This window comes from Heterocephalus glaber, unplaced genomic scaffold (genome assembly GCF_053883595.1).
Source record: "Heterocephalus glaber isolate CG9 unplaced genomic scaffold, H.glaber_assembly_v1.0 deba00001444, whole genome shotgun sequence".
NCBI lineage: Eukaryota > Metazoa > Chordata > Mammalia > Rodentia > Bathyergidae > Heterocephalus > Heterocephalus glaber.
In genome coordinates this window covers 3960894-3987473 of record NW_028258297.1, presented here as the reverse complement: position 1 = coordinate 3987473, position 26580 = coordinate 3960894, and the positions used below count along the sequence as shown (strand labels likewise).

The 26580-nt window shown below is 44.7% G+C and overlaps 1 protein-coding gene across 1 annotated transcript in view; it reads left to right on the top strand.

Moving 5' to 3' along the window:
- Positions 1-20787, top strand: part of Atxn10 (ataxin 10) — a 159213-nt gene extending 138426 nt beyond the window's left edge. Inside the window, exons 11-12 of the mRNA XM_004845396.2 lie at positions 18925-19111; positions 19792-20787. Of these exons, the coding sequence (XP_004845453.1) occupies positions 18925-19111; positions 19792-19798 (194 nt within the window). The 3' untranslated portion in view covers positions 19799-20787. The remainder of the gene's footprint in view (positions 1-18924; positions 19112-19791) is intronic.
- Positions 20788-26580: the final 5793 nt, after the last annotated feature.

Below are 26580 nucleotides of genomic sequence, written 5' to 3'. Positions count from 1 at the left end.
AATTCTGGACAACAGTGCTGCTTCTTGGGGAACCCAGGAATGTTAGAATAAACAGAAATACATCCTGTTCTGAGCTCTTCTGGAGGGGGAACCCACTGGTGCAGGCTGCCTGACAGCACTGGGGGGCTGCTCAGGGAAGCCCCTCAAACACCTCGAGCCACTCAGTGGCCAAGTCCAGTGTAGTATAAAGGACACCCACAGGTTCCACCCCAGGGAGGCCCTCGCTTTGTATTCAGTAATGAATGAGTTCAGCTCTGGGAATCCCTGCTCAGCAGCATCTCATTTTCCAGTCCTGGTGGGACACAGGGAAAGGTTTCAGGCCAGTCGTTTCTCCTGAGGTGGGGTGGGTTCTTCTACCTCTCTTTGCATCCTTACTGTGAAGCAGCTAATAAACACTCAATGTTTGTTCAGTTGTTAAGTTGACATGAATTGAAAACTAGAAAAATGTGGTAGTGCTGTTTTGCATTAAAACCCTAAACTTTTTGCTGTGGCTTCCATGGAATTAATTTGTTTTCTTGAGATTGAATCTCTTTCCCTCAGCTGCTATGACTGGAGATCACGTGTAAAGCAAAGCAAATTTTCTGTCCACTGAAACCAAACAAGTGCCCACATAGACGGCAGCTCACGAGGCATTGGGGAAGGAGTGAGTGGGCGGCTTCGGGGCTAGGAGGTGCACAGCCCAAGCCCCGCTGCACAGATGCAGGAGCATCACCATCTAGACAGACCCATGCAGAGGGGGGATGAGGAAGGCCTGTTTCACACAGCTTTCCTGGTATCCTAGCAATGACAGCCAGGATGGAAGCTACAAGCCAGGAGCCAGGGATACTGGGATGTATGTTTTTTCCCAAAACATCCTTTTTTGGGTGTTTTGGCAAATAGCCAAGCTAGTTAAGATGCGCATGGAGAATGAATGCCTCTAGTTGTGCACTTTCCACTTTGTCTCCTTGTTTTGCTGTTTGTGCCCCTCTTTCTCACGTCCCTGGAGTCGCTTGAGGGTCTGCTTGGTTGCACAGCCTGTCCTTTGCTCTTGCCTGGCCAAGTTGGTTTGCTGTTTCCTGGGCTGTTTCATCAGTTTTTGTGCTCCAAGAACATAGATCCGCAGCTGCTTCTCACGTGGTCAAGATGCCACTCTGTCGAGAGCAGTGCGGGCCTGCAGGTGCCAATTCATCCTCACTCTCCCTACCCCACGGCAGGGCCAGGGCACAGCTGGCATCGCACAGAGGAACAGCAGCATAGAGCCTGCTTCCTTGGCTTTGTTGTTTGTCATTTCACCTGGTGGCTTTGAGATGAACCTGTGTTTTCTTATGTTTATTTCTCAATGGTTACTATCAAATGTTTTAAGGGTCACCATGTAACATTCATTTGAAAGCAGAAACAAAACCTTGCAAAATGTGTTGCCTTAATTTGGACCGTTCAGGACCTGCCTCTTGTGGCTAGCACCTTTCACAGAATGTGTTCTCAGCTTCCTTTTCATTCCTAAAACTTGCAATCTGAGCTTAGGGGAAAATGTACTGGAAATCCCTGCCTAAAGAGTTTCTCCTTAGTTGCCTTTTAAATGTAAATTTACTGGCCCACAAAAGTAATTTTAAAATAGAAACTACAGAAAACTATTTGTTTTTCAAAACTGTTTCCTCAGATAGTGCTTTACAGAGTAGGCGCCCTGCACGCCTCCTGGTGTGTCTGTAGTGCAAAGAGCACAGCGCAGGAGAAAGAAAATTTGTAATTGTTAATTTATGTCAAAAATGTTGTACCTGACTTACGACAGGCCATAAAGTAGCAGGCATAAAATAGCCTGGACCTGACGTGTGTGGCACTTGCCTTCGGATGTGGCCCCCTCCGGGCTCACTCTGATTCCAGCGAGCCCTCGCACAGTGCCTTTCACAGTCACATTGTGCACAACACCTCCCAGTCACATGTGCTTGATGATAATGTCACATCTCTGTCCCCAAATGGCTTCACCAAGCTGCGTCACTGGCCAGTCATCACATTTTACTGAGTTACCCAGCCGTTCACAATCACAGCCATCCCCAAGGATGAGATTTGCTTTTCACATGACTGCAGATCAGATCAGCGGAGGGTGGCTGTCTACAAACAGGGCTGAGAGGGGTTTCCAATGCGCATGCGCAGCAAGCACTACACCGCTGAGCCGCACCTCCTAGCCTTGCCTCTATTTTCTTAGAGTTAATTATTTGCCAGTTTTTCTTTTTGCATTAGCTTTCTTTATTAAGAACAGTAGTGACTTTTGAATATAGTTAGGAAATTAATAAGTTACTTTTTAAATTGTAATACTTAAATGACATTGCCATACAGAATACATATTTTGTAAGTTTGAGTAGGTAAAGTTAGGCATAGAGAAATGTATTCCAGGTAACATGACCAATTGTCACAATTTTTGCCTAAAATAACCTTAGTCAAATATAGCATTGACACAGAGGTCTGTCAAAACATCAGTGTGCCACAGCCATTCTAAACTGTTAAATAGTAACCCCTGGGCTGTTTCATTTTGAGACCATCATTCTTACAGGAAGTATTATGTTCTTTGTACTAGTTATTTTTCTAGGACCAACACATTTTTAAAAAGAAGAAATCTGTTAGGTGTGTTAGATCCTGCAGAGGAGTCTATGATCTCCTCTGAGCCTTAATAAGCAGGCACACGTTAATCCCTTGAGCATAAATGAAAGAGGCCACCTGCTAAGCCCTGGGCCACTGAATTGAGGAAGATGTAACCCTTGGTCACGATTCAGGTGTAGAAATAAATCATTAAACAACACTTACAAGACAGAGTGCTCAGGGTGGGGTAGAAGAAAGCCTGGTCTTCTGAAACAGCCTAACTGACCAGCACGTCTGAGGTTTGTGACTCTGACAAATGCCCTGGACTCTGAAGAACTTGAAGGAAAGTGAGTCCCGCTTTTCTGCTGGGAGTTGACTGCTCCCTACAGAGTGTGACGTGGTAGCTGGGGAGAAAGGGAAGTCTCTGGTTGCTTTGGGCTTTCTTGTCCTTTTTTAGACACACATCCTCCTTTCATTGGATAATAGTTTCAAATCTAGAAAACGTAAGCTAACTTTCAAATGTGCTCACCTTTCCAATTCCGAACTTTCTTCAGTCTGGAGATCTCTGAGGTAGAGACAAGAGACCCAACCCCTAGCAGTAGGCATTGCCAATGTGACTTGGAAGCCCGGCCATCACCAAGAGGTCAGCCTGCTCCCAGCCCATGGTGGCAGTTGGTTTTAGGGATGAGTGAACTGCTGGACTAGAAGTTAAAAACAGGTGTCTAAAAGATATTCAGAGAACTGAGGAAATGTTTGAAGAAAGGCAAGAAAATAATGTAGGAACAAAAAGAGATGTCAATTAGAAACCAAAAAGAAATTCTGGAGCTGGAAGGTATAATACCTGGAATAAACTCACTAGAGGGATTCAAGTGCAAATAGGAGCTAGCACAAGAATCAATGGACTTGAAGATAGGACAACGGAAATTCTCAAGTCTGAGGAAGAGAAAGGAAATTTAAGAAAAGTGACCAGAGTATAAGGTTTATGTGGGACCCATCAGGCCAACCCACATGCATTACTGGAGTGCAGGAGGGAGAAGGAAAAAGAGGAAGATGGAATAAAGAAACCTTGACTGAAAGCTCCTTAAATTTGACAAGAATGACTTGAATGTAAATGCTTAAGAAGCATGAACGCCAAGTAAGATGAACTCAGAGAGACCCACATTGAGTATATTAGTCTGTTTTCTGTTGTGGGACAAAATGCCTGACAGACAACTTAAAGGAGGAAAGGTTTATTGTGGCTTGTGGTTACAGAGGTTTCAGTCCATGGGATGGATAGCTTCAAGGCAGAAACACTGTGGTGGAAGGGCCTGGAGGAAAGCTGCTCACCTCATGGCAGCCAGGAAGGAGAGAACAGGGGAAGGAGTCAGGGACCAAATACAATCCCTAAGGTCATGCCCCTGTGGTCCACCCAGACACACCCAAAAATGTTCCTTACTGACCCCATAGGCGTCTCAAGCTAATCAAGTCGACAGTCAAGATGAACCATCAAACTGAGACACTTTATAATCAAGGCTCTTGAAAGACAAAGAGAGAATCTTAAAAGGATCAATAATATTATCATAGATTTCTCATCAGAAAGGAACTTTGTAGACCAGTAGGCAGTGGGCTACTATGTTCAAAATGCTAAAAGAAAAAAAAAATGTCAGCCAGGAATCCTTTATCTATCCCAACAGTTTTTCAAATGTGAGGGAGAAATTAAGACATTTATAGACAAACAAAAGCTGAGGAAATTTCTTCCTGCTGCCCTGTCCTAAAAGACATGCTCAAGGGATCACAGCAAGCTGAAGTGACAGCTCACTAGACTGAGACTTAAAAGCCATATGAAGAAATAAATATCTCAATAATGGTAAATATATGGGCAATTTGAAAAACTGGCATTATTATCACATGGTTTCTAACTCCACATTTTATATTCTACCTAATTTAAGAGATGAATGCATTTAAAATAATTAACAGTTTGTTTGGTGGAACCCAATGTAATTTTGTGACATTAACAACTGAAAGGAGGGAAAAAACAAAAAGATTGGGGACAACACTGTAAAGGAGCAGAGTTAGTTATTATGTGTCATTAAATCTAAACTGGTATAAATTCAAATTAGAATATTCCAGTCTTAGAGTGTTAAATGTGATCCCCATGAAAACCACAAATGAAAAACCCACACAAAAGAAATGAACAATGAATTTAAACCTTTCACTATTTAAAAAAATCAACTAAATATGAAAGAAAATATTAAGGCAGGAAAAAGGGTCTAAGTGCTATATCATACAGAAAGCAAATAGGAAGATGATATAAAGTCTTTCCTTTTCAGTAACTACTTTAAATGTGAATGGAATAATAAAGACAGATCAACACACTGAATAAGAACACAATTGAACTATATGCTTTCTATAGGAGACTCAGTGTAAATTCAAAGGCACAAATAGGCTCCAAATGACATTTAAAAGATAACACAAGTAAGTGATAACTAGTGAGAGCTGTGATGGCTTAATACACCTGGAATCAAAAAAGGGCATGATATATTAATATAAAAAGTTCAGGGCTGGGGATTTAGCTCAGTGGTTTCGCTGCCTGCTGCACAAGCGCAAGGACCCAAGTTCGATCCCCGGTACCAAAAAAAAAAAACAGTTCAATACAGCAAGAAAACATAACACATCTACACATTTACACATCTAACAGACCAAAATCCATGGAAAAAACTGAAGGAAAAAATAGGCAGTTTTATAAGAATGGTTAGGGATTTTGATACCGCACTCTCAGTAATGGGTAGAACAACCAGACAGAAGATTAGGAAGAAAGCAGAGGACATAAACAGTGGCATCAGCCAGCTAGACCTGCAGATGCTGGCAGAACACTGTGCCCCACAGCACAGTGGACGTGTTCTTCTTAAGTGCGCAGGGATGTTTTCCAGGACAGATCACCAATCTCAGTAGATTTTAAAAGATAGTATCTCTCTAGATGAAGATAGAAATCAAAATTGGAAAGCCCAAAACTTTGTGGAAATTAAACAACTAATTAATAGGTCATAGATGAAATCATGGGGAAATTTGAAAATATTTAGAAACTAACGAAAATACAACCACAACTTACTGAAACTAAGGGGACACAGCACAAGCAGTGCTAAGTGAGAAATTTATAGCTACAAATACTTACATTACAAAACAATAAACAGCTCAAGTCAGTATTCTATAAATTTAAGGAACTAGGTAAAAGAAGGACAAAGTAAACCCAAAGGTAACAGAGGAAAGACAGCAAAAATCAGTACAGAGATGAAACAAGATAGAGATAAAATATATACAAAATAAAAGTATTGAAAATAGAAAAATAGTAGAGCAGGCTGGGGATTTAGCTCAGTGGTTCCACCGCCTGCCTTGCAAATGCAAGGTCCCGAGTTCGATCCCTGGTACCAAAAAAAAAAAAAAAGAAAAAAAAGAAAAATAGTACAGAAAATTTTGAAACCAAAACCTGATTCTTCTAAAAGATCAACAAGTTGACCAATAAAGAAGACACAGATTACTAAAATCAGAAACAAGGGCCAGGGATTTAGCTCAGTGGTTTCGCTGCCTGCTGCGCAAGCGCAAGGACCCAAGCTCGATCCCCGGTACCAAAAAAACAAAAAACAAACAAACAAAAAAATCAGAAACAAAATGGGAGCTGGTCTACTGATTCTATGATTCTACGAAAATAGAAATTATTATGAGAATATCATATGCCCTTGTACACTAATGAAATGGATAACCTGAATGACATGAATAAATTCCTAGAAAGTGGAAATTTACTAAATTGTGAAGAAATAGAAAATCCAGATAGACTTATAACTAGGAGATTGTATCAGTAATGGAAAGTTTTCCCTCAAAAAAAAGCCCTGGACTAGATGGTGAATTCTACCAAACATTTAAAGAACTCACATCAATCCTCAAACTTTTCCAAAACACTGACGAAGGGGGACATGTCCTAACTCATTCCATGAGATCAGTATTATCCTGATAAGAAAGCTGTATAAAAACCCTAACTGAATGGAAAACTACCAACCATATGTTCATTTTGAATGTTGATGCAGAAATCTTCAACAGAGTACTACCAAACTGAATTCAACTGCATGTTGAATTTATTTCTGGAATGCAAGCATGGTTCACCATACTGAACTTGACATATTAATATACCACATTAACAGAGTGAAGTAAAAAAAAATTACATAATCTATTGAGACAAAATCAGCATTTGCCAGAATTCAACACCCTTCCGTGACTAAAAGCAGTCAGTAAACTAGGAATAATGCAGTTACCTCAACAAAATAAAATCCAAGAATGAAAAAGCCACAGTGAGCAGCATAGTTGGTAGTAAAATCTGACGCTTTTCCTCTGAGGTAAGGAACAAGGCAAAGATGCCTGCTGCCTTCACTTATGTTCAACATAGTACTAGGGGTTCTAGCCAAAGCTATTAGGCAAGAAAAAATAAGTAAAAAGCATTGAGATTGGAGAAGAACACATAAAGTTATTTCTGTTAACAGATGATAGGACTTTACATGTAGGAATCCCTCAGTATTCCACAAAAATACTGTTAAAACTAATGAATGAACTCAGCAAAGTAGCAAGATACAAAGTCAGTACACAAAAATCAGTCACATTTTTATACACTAATAGCAATCTGAAAAGGAAATTTCATAATTCCATTCACAGTTGCATCAGAAATAATAGTATACGTAGGAACTTATTTAACTTGAACAATGAAAATTTTAAACCATCACCAAAGTCATTAAACCAGACATAAATGCAGGCACATCCCATGATCATAGATTTTTTTTTTCCCCCTGAGACAGGGTCTCACTGTGTAGTTCAGTAGCTGAAGCTGGCCTTGAACTCATAATGATCCTCCTGCCTCAGCCTCCCAAGTGCTGGGATTACGGGTATATGCCACCATGCCCAGCTGATTAGAAGTCTTAATGTTGTTGAGGTGTCAGTACTTCCCAAAGCAACCTACAGACTCACTGCATCGTGTCAATACCCCAGTGATGTTTTTACATAAATTGTAAAACCCATCTTGAAATTCATATGGAATCTCAAGAGACATCAAATGGCCAAAACAATATATAAAAAGAAAAAAAATGGAGTACTCAAATTTCTTGATTTTGCAGTCTAGTACAAAGGTATTGGGAATCAAAAAAGTGAGTACTGCCAATCATACAGAGCCCACAAATAAACTTTCCCACATGACTTAAACAGGTTCCAAAATTGTTCATTTGAGAAAGACAGATTTCCAACACATGCTGCTGGGAAAATAGAAAAGCCAAATTTAAAGAGTGAAATTGGGGGCTACGGATTTAGCTCAGTGGTTCCGCCGCCTGCCTCAAAAGCTCAAGGTCCTGAGTTCGATCCCCAATACGCCCCCCCAAAAAAGTGAAATTGGGTCACTACCTAGTATCATACATAAAAATTAGCTCAAAGTAGGACAAAGACCTACATGTAACAACTAAATTGTAAACTCAGAAAAAAAAAATGGGATAAAAGCTTTACAGTGTAAGATTTGGCAATGATTTCTTGGCTTTTGATACCAAAAACATAAGATATAAAAAGGAATTTAAAAATTGGCCTGCATGAAAATTTAAGGGTTTTTTCTACATCAAAAGAAAATATAAACAGTGAAAAGACTAACCATGGAATGGGAGAAAATATTTGAAAATCATGTATCTGTTAAGAGGTTAACAATCAGAATTTATTGGAAACTCCTAAAAATTAACAACAAAGAAACAACCTAATTCCAAATGGGCAAAGGACTTTAATAAACATTTTTTAAATGATATACAAATGGCCAATAATCACATGAAGAGATGTTCATCATCACTAATCATTAGGGGAACATTCATCAAAACTACAACTAGGTGCCACCCACTAGGGATAGCTACTGTTTAAAAAAAATAACAGCATTTAACGATGTGGAAAAATCATGACCCTTGTGCACTGTTGGTGGGAATAAGTGTATAGCCACTGTGGAGCAGTGTGGGAGCGCCTCAGAAAGTTAAAATCGAATGACTGTGTGATCCAGCCATTGTACCTCCAGATATATGCCCTAAAGTATTGAAAGCATGGTCTCAGAGATATTTGTACATTTGTGTTCATAGTAGCACTGTATACAATAGCTAGACAATGGGAGCAACCCAAGTGTACAGGAAAGAAGGAAAGGCAAGCAAACTATGGTTTATCTGTGCAGTGGATTATTACGAGCCTTGAAAGCAAATTTCTGAACATGCTACAATGTGGATAAATGTGGAGTGAAATAAGCCAGTCACAAAGACATGTCCTGTGGCAGCCTACTTAGGAGAGAAACTCAGAGGAGCTGAAGTCATAGAGGCAGAAAGTGGTGCTTACCAGATCTAAACAAGTTAGGAGCTAAATGGTGGTGAAGGATGCATAATACCATAAATATATTGGCTAGCACTGATATACTTAGAAGTGGTTATTGTTGTAGTTAGTTTATATTTGCAGTACTGGCATGTGCTAGGCAAGTGCTGTAACACCGAGCTGCACCCCAGCCCCTTTGTTTTTTTTAAATTTTGAAACAAGTCTCCTGAGTTGTCCAAACTGGCCTCAGCCTTTGAACCCTCCTGCCTCAGCCTCCCTAGTAGCTTGGATCACAAACATGCACCACCACACCCAACTAGTATGTATTTTACTACAATATAAATGTGGAGGAAAAGAAAAGACTTGTCTTTGTTAAATGGATGCCTACATCATGATTACATTCTCAAGACACTGGAATGTGTGATTTATAGTTTCAGCTTTTGTTTATATCTAAATCCCTTGCTATAGTCTTAGTTTAGGGATCCAGAGGCATATTATCTATGAAGAAGAGGAAGAACATGGTAAAGTGTTATCATTTCTATAATTGAATGAATCCCCCTCCCCAAAAGAAAAAACATCAGTACTTTGGAAATCTTAAAAGCGGCAGAGAGGTCAGGAAAGAGTTTTAGAACTTAAGGTCACTGCCAGGGCCACCGTGATGTTGCAATAGTATCCAGTGGCTTTTATCTCCAGGGACTGCTGGAGTCAACTGCATGTCCTAGACTTCTGCGGCAGGTTGTCCACCTGCAGAGATGGAGGCAAGAGTGCACCTCCCAGGTGAGGATGAGCCAGAGGCATCGCCCTCCACGTGGGAAGAAGCCAGGCCTCCCTCCACTCTTACGTCACTCTTCCTGCTGGAAGTGGAAGCAGACAGCACCAGTGACAGCCAGTGCACCCCTCTCGGTCTCTGGACGCAGAGGTCACCATAAAGCACATGCCCACGTGTGCCTGTTCAGATCGGAGGACCTCAAGGAGGCCAGGGGACAGGGAAGAGCCACTCTGCACAGCCTGGTGACCCATAGCACGGGCCACCCACAAACCAGTGACATTGGCAGGGACAGTGTGCCAGCTGCCCAGCCCTTGCGTGTCTGGGGTGGGAGTGCTCCAGGCTGGTCAGCACCTGCCCTGTCTTGTCACCTCTGCAATCCGCCAGAAGCACCACATTGTTTGTGTTCTTCATTTAATCCTCCAGCCCAGAGCTACTTTTGACCCTTGGCTATACTTTCTTAATTGTGAAATGTCATTAGTGCTAGAGCAACACTAATCTCCTGTAATTTAGATGGGATTACTTACTTTTTCTACTTGCAATTTTCATTTCACTTGAAACTGTTAGATAGTAGCTAGTTCCACAGGTGTTTTGCAGAGCTAGACACTCTGGCTGGTAGCTGAAGGTTGGCCTTGTCACGTGGGATTTCTTTGGAGAGAAGGGGACCTGTTTCAGGATCACACATCCTACTGTTCCTTGCCTTGATTTCTAGGTGGTATAGAAACCTGCAATGAGCGTCAGGGGAAGAAGGACTGCAGTATGTCCCCTCTGGAGGCCTTGTGCCAGCCCCTGTGGGCACAAAGCAAGGTTAGAAGCACCCTGGTCCAGGGTGTGGAAGGGCATTTGGTGGAGCCAGACTGGGTGTCCCAGCCCCAGCACCCCACTGCACATGATGTGGCCCTGGACAGGTTACTCAGCCTCCTGGTGTCTGCCCTTTCCCGTTAGTAGGAGGAGGGCACCTTCGGGGACTTTGGGAGGATTGAATACTTGGTACCAGTGCATTGCCCTGGGGGTGATAGCGCTGCTGTTTTTGCTTCGATTGCTTTGTGGTATGGAGGACTGAACTCAAAGCCCTCATGCTGAGCTACATTTTTATTTATTTTGAGACAGGGGCTCACTACCTTGCCCAGGGTGGGCTCGAACTTGCGGTCCTCCTGCCTTGGCCTTGCAGAGTGCCAGGGTCAAAGGTGTGCTCTGCCATGCCCAACTAGCTGTAATTTCCGCTATTTTCCTGTCATTATTGTGTGCAAACCTGCTGACAGGCCCATTTTCAGTTGGGCACTGTAAAGCTGTGCCTGCGCTGAGAGTGGCAGAGGCTCATGCCAGACCGGCTTGTCTGCTGACTGCTTTCAGAGAGCATCCTCTTCACCTGGCCTTGAGTGTCCGCAGAGTTTCTGCTGTGTTCCTTGCGTTCCATTCTTAAATCCCTCTGTCATCAGGCAGAAAGCTCAGCTACCTTGTCACTTGGATATGTGATTGTCACGTGCTGGAAGCTTACTGTCCCCCAGATGGTCCCTGCAACAGGCACAAAGGCTTACTTTGCCATGGTGCTGTGTGCCCACCAAACAGTGGGCATAATGCAGTCACCAAACAGACCCCCAGGCCAGGTCTCACAGACACCTTATCGGGAGGTAGTCAGGCGCCAGTGGGCAGATAATTAAAACATTCCTACTGCTTTTGTGCCAGGGGTGGCAAGGACAGATGAGAGAGGAGGCCCACAGGCAGGCATACACACACTCCAGAAGGAGTCTGAGGCAGTGCACAGTGCCCACAGTGACGAGTGGCACCAGGTGTGCATAGGAGAGGCCACCCCTGGTGGGCTCCAGGGCCTTCCTCTTGCACGGGCGGGGACCAAGCCTCTGCTGTGTGCTGTGCATGTGCCAGCCACTCTGCTGAACGTGCCACATGCAGGGCCCCCGGAGAGGCTCAGATGTGACATTGGAGTGCAGCCCCAAACACAAATGGAACTACTTGGCGGCCTGGGCACTTTCGTGTGGTTTGGGTCAGAAGTGGTCTTGGTGGTTTCTGATCTTGAAACCTGTAGGGTGATAGGGATGCCAGACAGTGACTGCATCTACCATGAGCCGCTTTGAAGTGGTCAGTAAAGTGATTCCAGAACATGCAGTGTGCAAAATTAGTTTCGGTGCCATAGGATCCTTGGCCACCAAATCCCATGGGTGTGAGGTACCTGCGAGCGCAGCTTCCATGGCCACAGAGGCTTTGGAGTGGGAAGTGTATGTGATGACTGCTGGCAGAGCGAGCCCTGTCGTCTTCCCATGACCTCACTGTGAGCTGGGCTGGCCTGCGGCTGCTGCTTCTTCACACCCTGGGTGCTGAGCACTGCACATCCCGGGGTGGAGAGGGCAGGGAGCCTGTGGGAGGTGTCGGTGGTGAGGTCCCTTGCCTGGAAATGGGAGCCTCGAGGGCATCTGCGCTCTCCCCGCAGAGGTCACTGTGTCGTGACAGAAAAGCCACTTCTCCACAGACAGCTGTATGTTCCGCAGTTCTGTCCAGGCCCAGCTGTTCCTCTGGGCCTTCAGGACGCTGTAGAACATTCTGTCTCCAGAGGGGCCCAAAAAGTACAGTGTCATGCGCAGCAGTGGTGACTCTAGAATGACATTTCCCCTGGTAGAGACTGAAACTCTGTCCCTTCTGCTAGCCTGTGTGAAGCAAAAGTGTCACACGATACTCTTCAAATCATGACCTGTAATTTATAAATCTGGCGATTATTTGTTTCCCCACCCCCTCCATTGATGCTCCTTTAGCAGTGGCAGTGGGGCAGGCGGTCAGGAGCAGGTAGGTCAGAGAATACATGCGCACATGGCCATGGCCCTTATTTGTCATGTGCCATGAGACACACAGGCTACACACAGCGCTGTTCTTGAATACTCAAGGCACACATTTCCCTCCTGTTAACATGAAACAGGAAATGAGATCCCAGTGGACCAGCACTCTGGACCAGGAAGTCAGAGCCCAAGGGTGGTTTGCAGAGGTGTTGCACACAGGGAGTGCTGTGGAGGGCCTGCCCCTCTGCGCCCTAGGGCAGAGTATGGAGTTGAACCCTGGCAGAACCAGGCAGAAAGAATGCTGAGAACCAAAGGTAATGACAATAGATGAAGGCAGAAGTCAAATAACCAGGAAACACCTCCTGAGCTAGAAGCAAAGGTTTCCCATCCCAGGAGCACTCGGGCTCCTTGGCCTCTTGGCCACCTCCTGCTGTGAGTTTCTGCTCACAGCCCTGAGGCCTGGGCCCCTGAGCATTCCTGGGTGAGGCACCCCTTTCCTCTCCATGGACAGATCCTGTGCTTGGAGGGTGGCCAGGGCTCCTCCCCTTGCTTCGGTCCAGTGCCACCACCTAGCTTGTTTCCTCTTTGCATGATGGAAATTGGCATGTTGAGTTTTTGCTAATATAAGGCATTTTCAGAACAATTTTAAAACTGAGCTACTGCTTCGTACTCTGAAAAAATGTGCAGTTTCCCCATGGTCGGAGAAGATGCCACTCTCATTGAGCTATGGCAGAGTTATTTACCATTCATCTTTTCTTTAGGAAATGATTTTTAAACCAAGGCAGGCGGCTTGGAAAGGCCTGGTGAGCAGGCTTCCTCTGATGACTGCCCGTCTCAGACCAGCATCCTGAGGGTCCCACAGCATCTTGTCTTTGGCTTGCATGGATTTGTTCTCTAAAGATAACTTTCAAGCCTATATGCTGGAAGCAAAAATAAATATGTGTTACCCAGAAGTACCCACATATGTAGTATGAAAATACTCGTATCTTGAAAAAGTAAAAAACCTTTTAACAGATTGAACTGTTTTCATTTAAATAATGTTGTTTCACCTCCAGTACTTTTAATAGTTCATTTATTTATTCATTCAGCGAGAATCATTTGATACTTTCTGTGTTCCTGGCCAGGGTAGGCAGGCTTCCTGCAGGACCATGTTGTACGTGTCCCTGGCTCTGTGACCACAGTCTCTTCTCGGCCACAAACTGCTGTCGTTGCTCAAGAGCAGCCATGGATGACATGCAGGTGATGGCCTGCCCAGAAATTTGTAGGGGCCAACAGAAATTTGTAGACACTGAAATTTGATTTGATTTATTTTCATGTATCACAAATTAGTATTGTTCTTTTGATTTTTTTCCCCCATCATTAAAATGTGTGAGAACTGAAGGAAATACAGCGGTACCTCCACTCACGAACTGAATTTTTTCCATGATTCTGGGAAAGATGGCCACATTTGTGTTCCTCACCCGATGCAGAGTTCTCCTCCAGTGAAAGCAAATGCTTCTGTTCACGAACTGAATTGTTAACGAATAGAAATGTTCATGAATCAAGGTATTGTTGTATTTGAAAGTAATTTTGGTATGTGTGACCAGCACATGTGGCCCTGTTCTCAGAGCCTCCTGGGTAGCCATGGGCCTTGCCCTGGTCGTCAGCAGGACCTGAGGCCATGTGGAAAGGTGTTGTCTAGTGTCAGATGAAGTCTTTCTCATCAGACAGTTCCAGCGTTGCCCTTTAACTCACCTGACTGCTCTTTAGTATTGTGACTGGCACATAGATCCGCTGGCCAGCTCTGTGTTGGTTGTGTTTTCCCAGTTCTGCTGCCTGTCACTTGTCTGGTCCAAGGCTTTGGCTCAGTGCTGACCCCTGTCCCTGCCTTGTGGGTCCACACACACTGCTTGGCCACTGGTGTCTCAGCTCCTCCCTTCCTGGCTGCTGAGCCAGTAAGCAGCACTTCCTGCCCCGAGGTCCCTGTGACCCAGGTCACGACACCAGCGGGTTCTGCTGATGAGCTGGCCAGACCCGTGGAGCCCTCAGTCAGCACTGATTGCAGGCTCTTTCAAGGCAGTTTTGCAACAAATAGGCTTATGCCTTCTATTTGTAGTAGCTATGGAAACCCTAGGAGCCCTCTGTCCAAAGCTGAGCGTACAATAAAGGACTTCAAGTGTTGGTAGGATTAGAGACTTTGGAAGATGTTTAATTTTCTCCGCCACTCTTTCTGCTCACTGTCTCTTTAGAGAAGGAACAAGGGGGCAAAGTGAATATTAACTGGGACTTGCTTTAATCTCTCCCTCGTGACACTGGACTGTCTAGGTCTGCACCCACCGTCCAGGCTCCCGCCCCCGTTTCACAGCACACTAACAAGGAGCCATGCATATTTATGACCCGGGGCTGGGATCAGACACATTCTTCGGCTGGCTGCATCTCACAGTGTTCCAGCTTCCTACTCGATTTTGTAAAAGGGCACTTTTATCTAAGTTGTAGTTAGGCGGGAGTGAGACATTGTGGTCTGCTGTTGCATGAGATGGCGACTATAGATAGCGGTGACACATGGTGTGTTTCAGAGAGCTGAGGGAAGAATTCTGAATTCTAAAGAAATGGCAACTGTTTGGGGAGATGGGTATGTTTGCCTGGATCTAAATATCATGCCATGTACACGTGTATAGGGACATCACATGGAACCCTATAAATATGTGCAATTTTTGTCTTTATGTATTATTTTTAAAATTAAGTTACAGAATAAGAACTAGAGCTTAACACCAGATAAAAATAATACCCTTTATTTTAAAAAAATGTTTTGAAAGTAATAACTATAAAAGTTTGATTTTGTACTTATTATTGAATCTGAAACCCTGGACAGTAGTGCCCAAATTTCTCACTGGATGTTGGGATACGCAGGGGCCCAAAGCATCACTGATACATCTTGGGTGGATGACCTCTGCTGTCAGTGTTCACCCAGGGCGGGGGAGCAGGGCACTTCCTGTGGCAGCACCCAGACTCTAGCTTCACAAAGTCTTCCTCAGGACTGCTGACAACAGGCGCGAGTGTTAAATGTCCACTTCGGTTACAAGGGCTGCGCTTTGCCATCTTTCACTTCTGCTTTTCAAGGTGCTGAGGAGTTGGCTCCCAGCCTGTCCTCTTCCTGCACCTCCACAGCTCTCTGCACTTGGAATGCCAGTTCTGGAAGTAGATAAGAATGCCTCTTCTGCTCGGGCTTCAGTGCTGCTTCTGTGAAGTCATTGGTCCTAAGAAATTTGTCCCAAAATGGTTGCCACAAGACCCAGCTGCGAGCAGCCCCTCTCTTCCAAGTGGCTGTTCCTCAGTCTTGTTTCTCTGGGCTCCTTTCCCCTATCAGAGATAATAGATATCATGCCAGTCTTTTCTGCAGAAATCAGCCATCAAACATTTTGAGGATAAATCAATAATAAAATACCATGCTAACAGTATTTTCATAAAACACAATAGAAAAATTCCCCATGCCTGTGCCTGACATGCACAAGATTAAAATCACCCTCTCACCCCGTCCATGTGGGAATTCTGCTGTTTGATTCCTGATGTTCTGGTCCAGTTTCCTTGCCTGGGTTGCACTCATGTTGATTTACTTTCCCTTAATCTCTCAACTCTGCAAAGCGTGAGTCACATACCATAGAACTGCTCTGTGTGGGTTGCTGTAGTGCCTCTCCACCCCTACCCACAGGGCACGCTTGCCTTTCTGTCTCCAGCACCATGCTAGACTAGAGGACAGACAGATGAATAAGACACCAGCTCTGTTATGAGAAGTTCAGTCATTAGGGCAGACAAACACAAACACGCAGTCACCGCTTACATGATTTTAACAAATTCATATTGGAGTTGGCATTGTGTGCTGGGAACTGGACTGGGTACTGGGGAAATGAAAACGCATCCAATATAGCTTCTGCCTTGGGGCGCGTGTGTGCGCACACACACACACAGGCAGACAGGTACAGTGCAGTGGGATAAGAATGTTCTGGAAACCAGCAGCAGGCACAGCTAACCTCAGCTGGGTCAAGGAATGCCAGGATGCTATGGGAAGGCTTCCAGGAGGAGATGGCACTCAGTGGACCCTGGGAGAAAGGAAGCAGCGAGTGCTGTCTGCTAGGCACTGGGTGGGGCAGATACCCCATCTGTGTGAGCAGTGACGAGCCCCTGGCAAGAGATGTGGCAGATCTTGGTGTGAGGGGGCTCACTTACCCTGTAGTGAGATCATTGATAACGTGAAGGTCTGGGGGTGCTGCTCTCCTCCAGAAAACACATGTGCAAGGGTGTTGGATTCCTCAGTGACCAAGCAAACCAGCCCCCCATTTCTGGAGCTCACAGTGCACTCATGGGAAGCTCAGGTCATCTTCTTCCAATTATGTCCCAGCCAAAAATCAGGACGTTTCAGAAAGAAGGAAATGTTCTGCTTCTGTCATTTATAGAGTTAAACACTTTGACCCAAATCCCTCATTCTTGCACGTTTTCATGTCTGAATTCACCTCTCAGATTTTTGTTCCCTCCTCAGTTCTCCTCATAGTCTCTGCCTCCCCTTTTTCTGCAAAAAGTGAGAAAATGAATTTGTGTGGTGATCGCGTCATCCTACGTGAAAGCAGTTGTAGCGAATTGTTGTGAATCCAACCCACGTGTTGGGAGTGCCTGACACCTAGGAACATCACTTTGTTGTCTGTACCGGCACAAAGTAGAGGTTTGGTGACGGGAAAGAAGGGGAATATTCATATTGAGCCTTTATGTATCGGAACATGTGTATGGATTGTGCCTCTACAAAAGAAACAGGGCCTTAGAAAGGACCTGGGCTTTGTCATGAAAGATGACAGACAAATGTCCACATGAGAAAAGCTGTCTCCACCATGGGTGACTCAGTGTGGAGTCAGCATCTGTTGGGCAGACGGTCCCTCTCCTTGGCCATCTGGGCAAGGCCAGTCGTTTATTCACACAAGTGGTTTTAGTGATAAACCTTCAAAGACCCAGCGGGTCATTTCACTCAGTGGTCACTGGTTGGGCCTCTTCTGGCACCAGGCCCTGAGTCCAGGCCCCGAGGCCCCATGCACACATGTGCGCATGTTGTGCCTCCCTGGTTGGAGGAGCTGGGACAGGCAGGCAGGGCTGGACCACTTTTGGGCCTGCAGAGCATCCCCCACAGACATCCAAGAGGGTCAGCAGGATTGTGAACCAACTTGGGGTGCATTTCAGGGGCTAAAATGGAGAAACCTTTCAAAACCCTCCTGGCTGTACAGCTGCCCCTGCTTTTGATGTTTCACCTGTCTGACTTTAGTGAAAATTTCATTTCTACTGCTTTCTATGAGGTTACTGAACCAGATTGAAAAAATCAATTTGATTCATTGTCTCTCCCCAGTACTGCAAGAAAGATCCAGCAGCTTTATGACTGGCTTCTCATTGTAAGCTAAGGAAGTATAAGTGTCTCAGAACCAGAGCTTGCCGTGGTCCGGGCACTCCAGGAAGATCAGAGCTTGACTCTCTAGCAATGGATCTGATACCATTTGGCTGTGGCAGTGCCCAAGTGGGTGCCTCCGGTCGTCATGTGGGGAAAGGACTTCTTAAAAGAAAAGGCCATGGGCATGGAGACCGCATTTTCTGGGAGAACTATTTACAAGTATCCCACCCTCAGCCCTGTCGTTCCCTCCAGACCAGGGCACAGGCCCCCAGGCTCATCCTTGGTGGTCTCTTAGGTGCCCTGGTTCCCACTATTGAAGATGGGTCCTTCTAACCATTTTCATGAGCTCCTTTGTTGAAGGATATTCAGTAACACTTGATGATTTCCCAAGGGCCCCACAGCTCCTAGCACCTAATCCTGACTCCTCGGTAAATAACGCAGCAATGCTATCATAGTCTTCCTGGCCTTCTGTAGTCAGAAGTGCAGGACAGTGAGCAGGACATTTCAGGTGAGGGCCAGATACAGGCAGGCAGCAAGTGTCACAACACGCTTTCCAGAGCGCGAGTATTAAAATCCTTCAAAGGCCTTCCAGCTTCATGTCTCAGACACCGAACGCGGGAGATGCCATGGTGACTCTGGGAAACCATTCTTACTTGAAACAGAACAACTTCCTGTCTGTGACTTAACGTTTTTGTGATCAGATCTGTAGAATCCTCTTCCTTCCCTAGTGACTCAACGTAACTGCCGAGAACAGCAAGAGTGTGGATGCATGTCCTTGTGGTCCTGTGTCCATAAACCTCAGCGCTCGCTGCTCTCATCCTGTACGTCCTCATTCATTCATTTGAGGGACCCTGAGGGAGCTGCTCCAGCCATCAGCTGAGCTGCCGGGCATCACACTTGCCGGGTCCACCTGTGCATGTGTACATGTTATCTTTTTCATTTTTTCCACTTTGGACCCATGTTTGTAGTATACCCTCTGGGAAACCTTACCAGTAGTTGTGGATTGTCAGTGTGTCTGTTCCCCCCACCCCCAGTCTGTCCTGGTCTTGCCCATGTGCGGTTGAGATTCCTTCACTCAGCTCCAGTCCTGACCCAGTGGGTGGTGTACGCCATCCGCAACCTCACCGAGGACAACAGCCAAAACCAGGATCTGATCGCCAAGCTGGAGGACCAGGGCCTGGCAGATGCCTCCCTGCTGAAGAAGATGGGGTTTGAAGTTGAAAAGAGGGGCGAGAAGCTGATCCTGAAGTCCACTCGTGACCCCCCACTGCGGTAAGTGTCCTCATGTGAACTGTCCTGTGTTCAGTCACAGAGCTGTTCCCACATCCCTGTGACCTCAGCACAGGACAGAAAGATGTCACCCAAGAGAACCCTGAAGAGGGATGCAAATGGCATTTGTTCAGGCTTATATTGCCACTTTCTTCAGAGAGTTAAAATTTCAAGCTCCTTCTGGGGGAGAAATATAAAAAGCATATCAGAATTTAACCACAGTCTAAACTGGGGATAGTGGTTTACACCTGTAATCCCAGCTGCTGAGGAGGCTGAAGCAGGAGGATCCAAAGTTTGAGGCCAGCTTAGGTAAGTTGGTGGGACCTTGTCTCACAATAGAAAATAAAAAGAGCTGAGAATGTGGCTCAGTGAAAGAGTGTTTGCTAACATGTGCAAGGCCCTGGGTTCAATTTCCAGTACTGCCAAAAGACAAAGAAAATGTTTACATGGTCTAAACATACATTTCAAAGATAGCTAATGTTCACTGCTGTTAAAGGAAGAGAAAACCCCTTATATAACATTGGATGTGCTGTTCCAGGTTTGTGCTGGTTATGTATGATCATTGTTCAGAGTTCTGCATTTTTACCCTTTATCTGATGATTCTCATTATATATATATATGTGTGTGTGTGTGTGTATATATATATATATATTTTTTGTGTGTGTGTTTCTTTTTCTTCTTAGTGACTGAACTCTCCATCCAAACTTTATCTGAACTCTCAGAATCTGTTTCACAGAATTTTCATCCTCGAAATATGTAAAATCGCAAGTGTTTGAAGATGTCTAAGTCCACATTCGGGAACCCCTGAACCCTTTAGGTAATAGTGCTCAGTGTGTGTGAGCTACAAGTGGAAGTAGCTGAGTTTTGCTTTCTTTCCGTGCATTCAGTGTAACTGTCTGGTGTGCCTTTGTCCCTTGGATACAGTGTGCATTTGAGTCGTAGGCCATACTGAATGTGGCAGCAGATACTAAATCTTCTCTCGGCGGGCACAGCCCTCGTTTGTCAAAGACTGGGCCGTCTGCTTGCCTTCTGTGTGTCATTTCAGATGGAAGTCACCCTCGCTCCCTCACCTCTCCTCTGCTTGTTGGGTTTTCTGAATGCCGGCAGCCAATTGAAGTAGTTTCTCACTGTGATTAATCCTAGCAGCCTCTTTTCACCCCTTCTGCCTTTCCAAAACATTGACAAGACTCATTTCCAGTTAATTAGTTCAAGAACCCACCCTCTTAATGTGAGGTGCTGTGTTGTCACTGAGCCCTGTCCTCTGGAATGTCAGGGGAGTGAGAGGGACAAGGACATGTGGCTGCTTAACTCTTCCCATCCCAAGTCATCCCTGAATTAGAATTTGACCCAATCTGGCTAAAGGCAAATGCCTACACCTTACTGACCTTCATGTTCTTAGTACAGAGGAAAGAATATTTCTACCTGCTGCTTGATGTCTAGCTTTCCGTGTGTCTGTCTCTGTTTCACCTCCTATCAGAAGAGGAACTCCTGTCAGAAGAGGAGCGCTAACTCTTGTAACAGCTCAGATCACCAATGAAATTGCCAAACTCATGATCACCTAGCACGAAACCAGTAGATTCAGAGATTTTTGTAACTCCCATGTTGAAACTTCCAAAACAAGCACAGTGGAGACCGGACCAAAAGTTTTACAGGCTAAAATAAATGCTTCTGAAATAAAATGCTTCTGAGTTTCTTTGTAGCCGTGTTTTACTCCCTTTGTAAAAACAGCCTAAGCCTGTTGAGAGGGAAATAATAGCTTTCCTATATGCAGTCCAGTGAGCTCTGTGTGACTGAGGAATCAGCAGTTTCTAGGATTGTGGCACTCTGTGAAATACCATTTGCCCCTCTTGTTTGTGACATTTTCTCTGCAAAGAACCCACCACAAAATGTAAAATACGCCAAGAAGTCATGGTGTTCTGGAGCATAAAGAGTTAAAATCCTCCTTTCCATAGAAGCCTGGCCAAAGGCAAAGCTGTGGGAGTCCCTTTTTCCTCTTAACAAGTTTGCAATAGACATTCTTTTCTCCTCACTCAATGGATGTGTGCACACCAGCAGAATCACACAAACATGTCCCTGTGAGCCATATAATAACAAACACACATCAATAAAAGAGAGCCTTGTGAGAATGCAGAGTGGGGTGTGGCCATGTGTTCTCTAAATAGGAAATGTGGGGCTTGCATGGCGAAAACAGGATGGTGACTGCATTGTGGCTGCTTTTGATTCCCTCAGGAGATGGATTCTTGAGCACAACAGCTCGCCTGTACTTCTGCAGCGGCCTGGAGCTCCTGGGAACTGTGTTGTACACGCCGCAGAGGATTAAGTCATTGCCTCAGTCAGGCATTTAGAAGGGAAGAAAGCAGGCCAGCCTTGCGGAATTTGTAAAGAGACAAAATGGTCACAGCTAGTTTTGTTACCGTATTGTTGTCAAGAGCAAACCGACAAAGCTTTTGGCCTGCTTCGCTTTAAAAGGTGGAGAAGAAAGGCTCTCTGCTTGATAGCAAGCATTTGTAGAATGGTTATTTTATAATGCCGTAGCTATGGAGAAGCCTTCAGAAATATTTATTTTCATCCTTTTAATACTATACTGTTAGGTCCATAGCAATACATCTCATGAGGCAGAGGTTATTTAGAAGCTAATATCCAGGGGCATATTTTTGGTCAGTACTTTACTATCCGTCCCTGGGGTTTGAGGAACTACTAAGATAGGTTTGTCTGCAAAATGGGATATGGAGAAGTGATTGAGGTGGTGGGTTGTTACTGGTTAGCAAGTTCTAAATCAGAAATTAAGGTTTTACTTCCATGTGTGTGTCTTACATCATTTCCTCTTAGAAGTCACTGATCTGCTACTCTGATAACACCACTTGGCATTTAATCTTATTCAAATGACTTTTTACCATCTTTAATTTATGTCCTTGAGTGAAATATTTTGCTTCAAAATGCTGAGGGAGGAATTAAAAAAAAAAAAGTACTTGCTATCATCAGCAAGTTTTGCACATAATTTTTACATAAGAAGCCGTCAAATTAAAACAGAATTTTTAAATACAGAGTGGTTGAGGAAGAATTTAAGACTAAGACCTAACAGAAAACTATTCCCTTGATCAGGAAAAGCCCTCGAAGTGCTGTCCAAGGTTCTGATAATTTCAGCAATATTGTCGCGTATACGGAAAAACAATTCAAAACGTTGTTTCCAATATTCATTTTTTTCCTGTGACATAGGATCTGTTTTCCTCTTCTGTACACATTTTTGTATACTTGTTTATTTTAGATCAAATACTGCACAATAAGAATTTAATTAACTATAATATACAATACATATGAATTTGATAATTGTTTTGTTTTTGCTTAAAGTAAAACCTTAAATTACAAACATTAAGCTTAAAAATTTTTTTGTTTAAAGAACATAATATACATTCATCATTTACTAACAAAGTTGTACTACATTTATTTTCACATCCATTAAACAAGAGCTTGAGAGCAGGTTAGAACATGGGTCCATACACCTTTCAGCAGCTCTTTACAGACACTCTAGCTCCCTTCATCACTGAAGGTGGGGCTCATAGGCACATGTGAGAGTAAAATCAGATTATTAGACATAAATGCTTGGTTCTAATATTAATCCCATCGGGCCAGTGCCCAAGGTCACACAGCAACAAATGCTTAATGACTAAATGGTGCAGTTAATTGGAAGGGAATGACTGAGGAGGGCTTATGATTTCTTTCCCTGGATGCAAGGGAAATAAATTCAGCAGAAATGCCTGGAGCAGTTTGCCTTGGACATAGAAGAAGGGATGCCCTGGAGAAGAATGTAGGCTTTGCAACCAGAACAACCGAAGTTTAAATTTCAGCTCACTTCTTGCCAGCTGTGTAGCTTTGAACAGTTGGCTTAGCCATTCTGGGCTAAGCTTCTCCTCAAGCAGCCCCAAGCACAGGGACAGAGCAGTGAATGAGACAGACAAGGTCCCTGCACTCATAAAGCTCATGTCCTGAGGAGGCTGTCAGGGACATCACATGAGACAGGGGCATCTGGCACTGCAGGAAGTGCAGGAAGAAGGTAAGGCTGATGGCAGGGGGCTGTCCTTCCTCAGGGAGCCATGTGGAAAGAGGGTTCAGCAGGTGCCAAGGCTCAGGCTGCACCACATCCAGGACCAGCAGGGTGGCTGGTGGGGCCAGAGCCTGGGGCTGGGCAAAGGGAAGCAGGGTCAGACCTGGGGGCTTCAACACCATGGAGGGGCCATGAATTTTACTTGAAGTGCATTGTGGCACTGTGGGACCATTCAGCAGCAGAGTGACAAGACTCGAGTTAAAGTTTTAAAATGATCTCTCTTGCTGCCTGGTGGAAAGTACATTGCAGGCGAAGAAGAGGACAGAAGAGAAATGACTCAGGCCAATGGTAGTGGTGACTAGATGAGTGTGGTGGCAGTGGGAATGGATTCATGTTGGGAAGAATCCACAGAATGTACACGAAGGTTGATTATGGAAGGTAAGAGTAAATGAAGTGAGCATGAATAGCTCCCAAGATTTACTGGATGGCTGGACAGATTATTTTCTATCAACAGAGGTGGAAACCAGTGTGAAAACTAATGCTTAGGTGTGCTTTATTTGAGGAAAAGAGAATCCAGAATTCTACTTTGAGCAATTGCAGTTTGAGATGCTTTTGAGACACCCAAGTGGAAATGATTAAACAGCAAATGCATGTCCACAGTGAGCTTGGGAGACAGGTCAGGTCTGGAAACATGTTCAGGGTCACTGGCTTCACATCAGAAGATGAGGTAGCTCAGCACTCCTGGGTTTAACCTTTAGTACCACAAAAGATGAAAACTGTACACACACAGACACACACCCCTGGAATGAATACTTGAATACAGCAAGGTTGCTGAATACAAGGTCAATATACAAGGGTTCGTTGAATTTCTACATACGGGCAACAAAAAGTAGAAAATAGTTTTTAAATTGTACAACATACAAAGATGAGAAAAATGCTAAGGTACTCTGAAGGAAGAGCCAGTAGACATGCAGAGCATGTAGGGCAGCAGCCCCATATCAGTCAGTGTCCACCTACAGGGGTCTATTTCTGGAGGCTGTGTGTGTGATCTGTTTATCAAGCTGGTGCCAGGACAATACTATTTTAACAAACCTTGCTGTTGATTGTTTGATACTTAATAGAGCAGTGGTAACCCAGGAAAGCCAGTGGCGTGAGTTCCTGTCTCAGTGCCCGGGGTAGGAAATTGATGTTTCAGCTCAGGCCTCCATGGTGGGTTGGACAATGCCCATGCCCCATGGAGGGCATCTAATTCACTGGTCCGGTCCTCATGCTCATCTCCACAGACATGCCCAGAATGACTACTCATACTTGGGCGTCCTGTGACCAAGTTAACACGAGTCAGACTCCACCAGTTCACTCTTTGTTAACATGGCACCCAGACACATCTCCCTAAACTGTACTCATCTCCAGATCAAGAAAGGACAGGGTCACGATGCTGCCTGACACAACAACGAGAACCTGCAACATCTAGAAATACAAACTGGCTCATGAGGGAAGGTCAAATGCCGAGTGACATTTACTCATCTGCTTGATGTCCTGGAACTTTGGTGTGAAATTAGCAATTCTTAAGTACAGTAACATAAACTCCACACATCTTAGGTTGCATGCTAAGAGAATAAGGGAAGAAATGAAGGTGTTTGCTATGCTATATATAGCATGAATATATTACATAAGTGTTATATGCTGTAAATCAATTCAGAATTTTCATCCTTGAAATTCTGTTCCTCTAGAATGACTTTCAGTATAGAAATCTGTAGTATTCAGGGTTCTCTAGAGGATCAGACCAGATAGGATTATCTAGGTAAAGACAGACTTCTGATGAGGACTTGATTTGTAGAATTACGGAAACTGATAAATCCAGAGATCTGTGATGGGCAGGGTGGAGGTGGCACCCACCCCAGGAGGAGCTGGTGTTGCCATTCAGATTGAAGGCAGAAAAACAGTGTTCAGCTCATCCGGAAACATATTACTGACAATCACAATAACAATGACCAAACCTCTGGGACCAGTCAAATGGATACGTGAAATGTGTCCTCATTCTCCTGCATCCTCTCAGGATCGTGGGGTGTGGACGCACATGCAGCTTTTGCAGCAGAGCACGGGTACAGGTGGAGAAGGGGAAGGAACAGAATGAAGAGGTGCTGGCTGCCACCAGCTTACCAGAGAAGGGGACCTTTGACTGGGCTGGCAGTCTAGGAAGGGTGGAGACTGACTTCTGACTATAACTGTGGGCTAGATTGTGCCCTGTTCATGTGCTGAAGCCTCAGAATGGGACCATATTTGGAGATGGGGCCTCATGAAGGATTAAAATGAGGCAGCTTGGGTGGTCCTTATCCAGTCTGACTGGTATACTTATGAGAAGAGATTGGAGGCTCAGGGCCTGGCTCGGGGTAGAGCACTTGCCTAGCATGTGCAAGGCCCCAGCTTTGATCCCCAGAACTTTGAAAAAAGAAGGAAATCCAATGATGAATGTCATTATATTGTACACCTAAAATGTACCAATAAAAGGATACACCAAAGTTAAAAAAAAAAAAAAAGGGAGGGATGTCTAGAAATGGATTTGCTACCTATAAATAACAGCCTTCTTTATACGTAGCTTCCAGGAGCTTTACTCTTTAAGGATGTCCTTGATAACTTTCACAGGATTTCACATCAATAAAAATATTAAGCAATTAAAAAAAAGAAAAAAGAAGGAAAAAGAGAAATGCAATCTGGATATACAAAGACACCAGGGGCACTGATGCCCAGGAGAATGGCCAGGTCGAGATGACCAGAGGAAACCGACCCTGCTGACACCTTGTTCTTGGACTTCCGGCCTCTGGAACTGTGAGGAAACAGGATATTGCTGTTCAAGCCACCAGCCTATTGTGTCATGGCAACTCTGGCTACCTAGTAAAGTACATAGTGCCCAGTGTTGACTGAAGGTTGGATTAGGAAAATGCTTTCGCCTTTGCCCTCAATTAGCTCACAGTGTAATACAGGGAAGCAAACATGTAAATAAAAATGGTGGGAGCTGGGAGTGGTGACAAACACCTGGAATTCCAGCACTCTGGGAAGCTGAGGCAGGAAGAGTAGCTCAGTAAATGGCACATGTTCTCCTGAGGCTCCTGCAGGTGAGGTGGGGGAGCTGAACCCAAAGAGGGTCCCCTCAACAGCAGAGGGCAAAATGAGAGCTAGGCCTGGGGCTGGCTCCAGTCCCCACCTTCTTCCATGAGCAGGGTCACATTGGTCCTTCTGCTGGCTCTTCTTCACACTGTTCTCCTTTGAAGTCTGTGTGTTTTTTCAAGCCCCGCCATGATGCCCCCAGAGGAAGTCTTCCAGGGACTTGGTTCTGCCTTGACCTTCACCCATGAGTTTGCTGTCAGGATCCCTGGCTCAGCACAGGTGCTGGGTGAGAGATAAACCCACCTCTTTGGGAGACACCATCCGA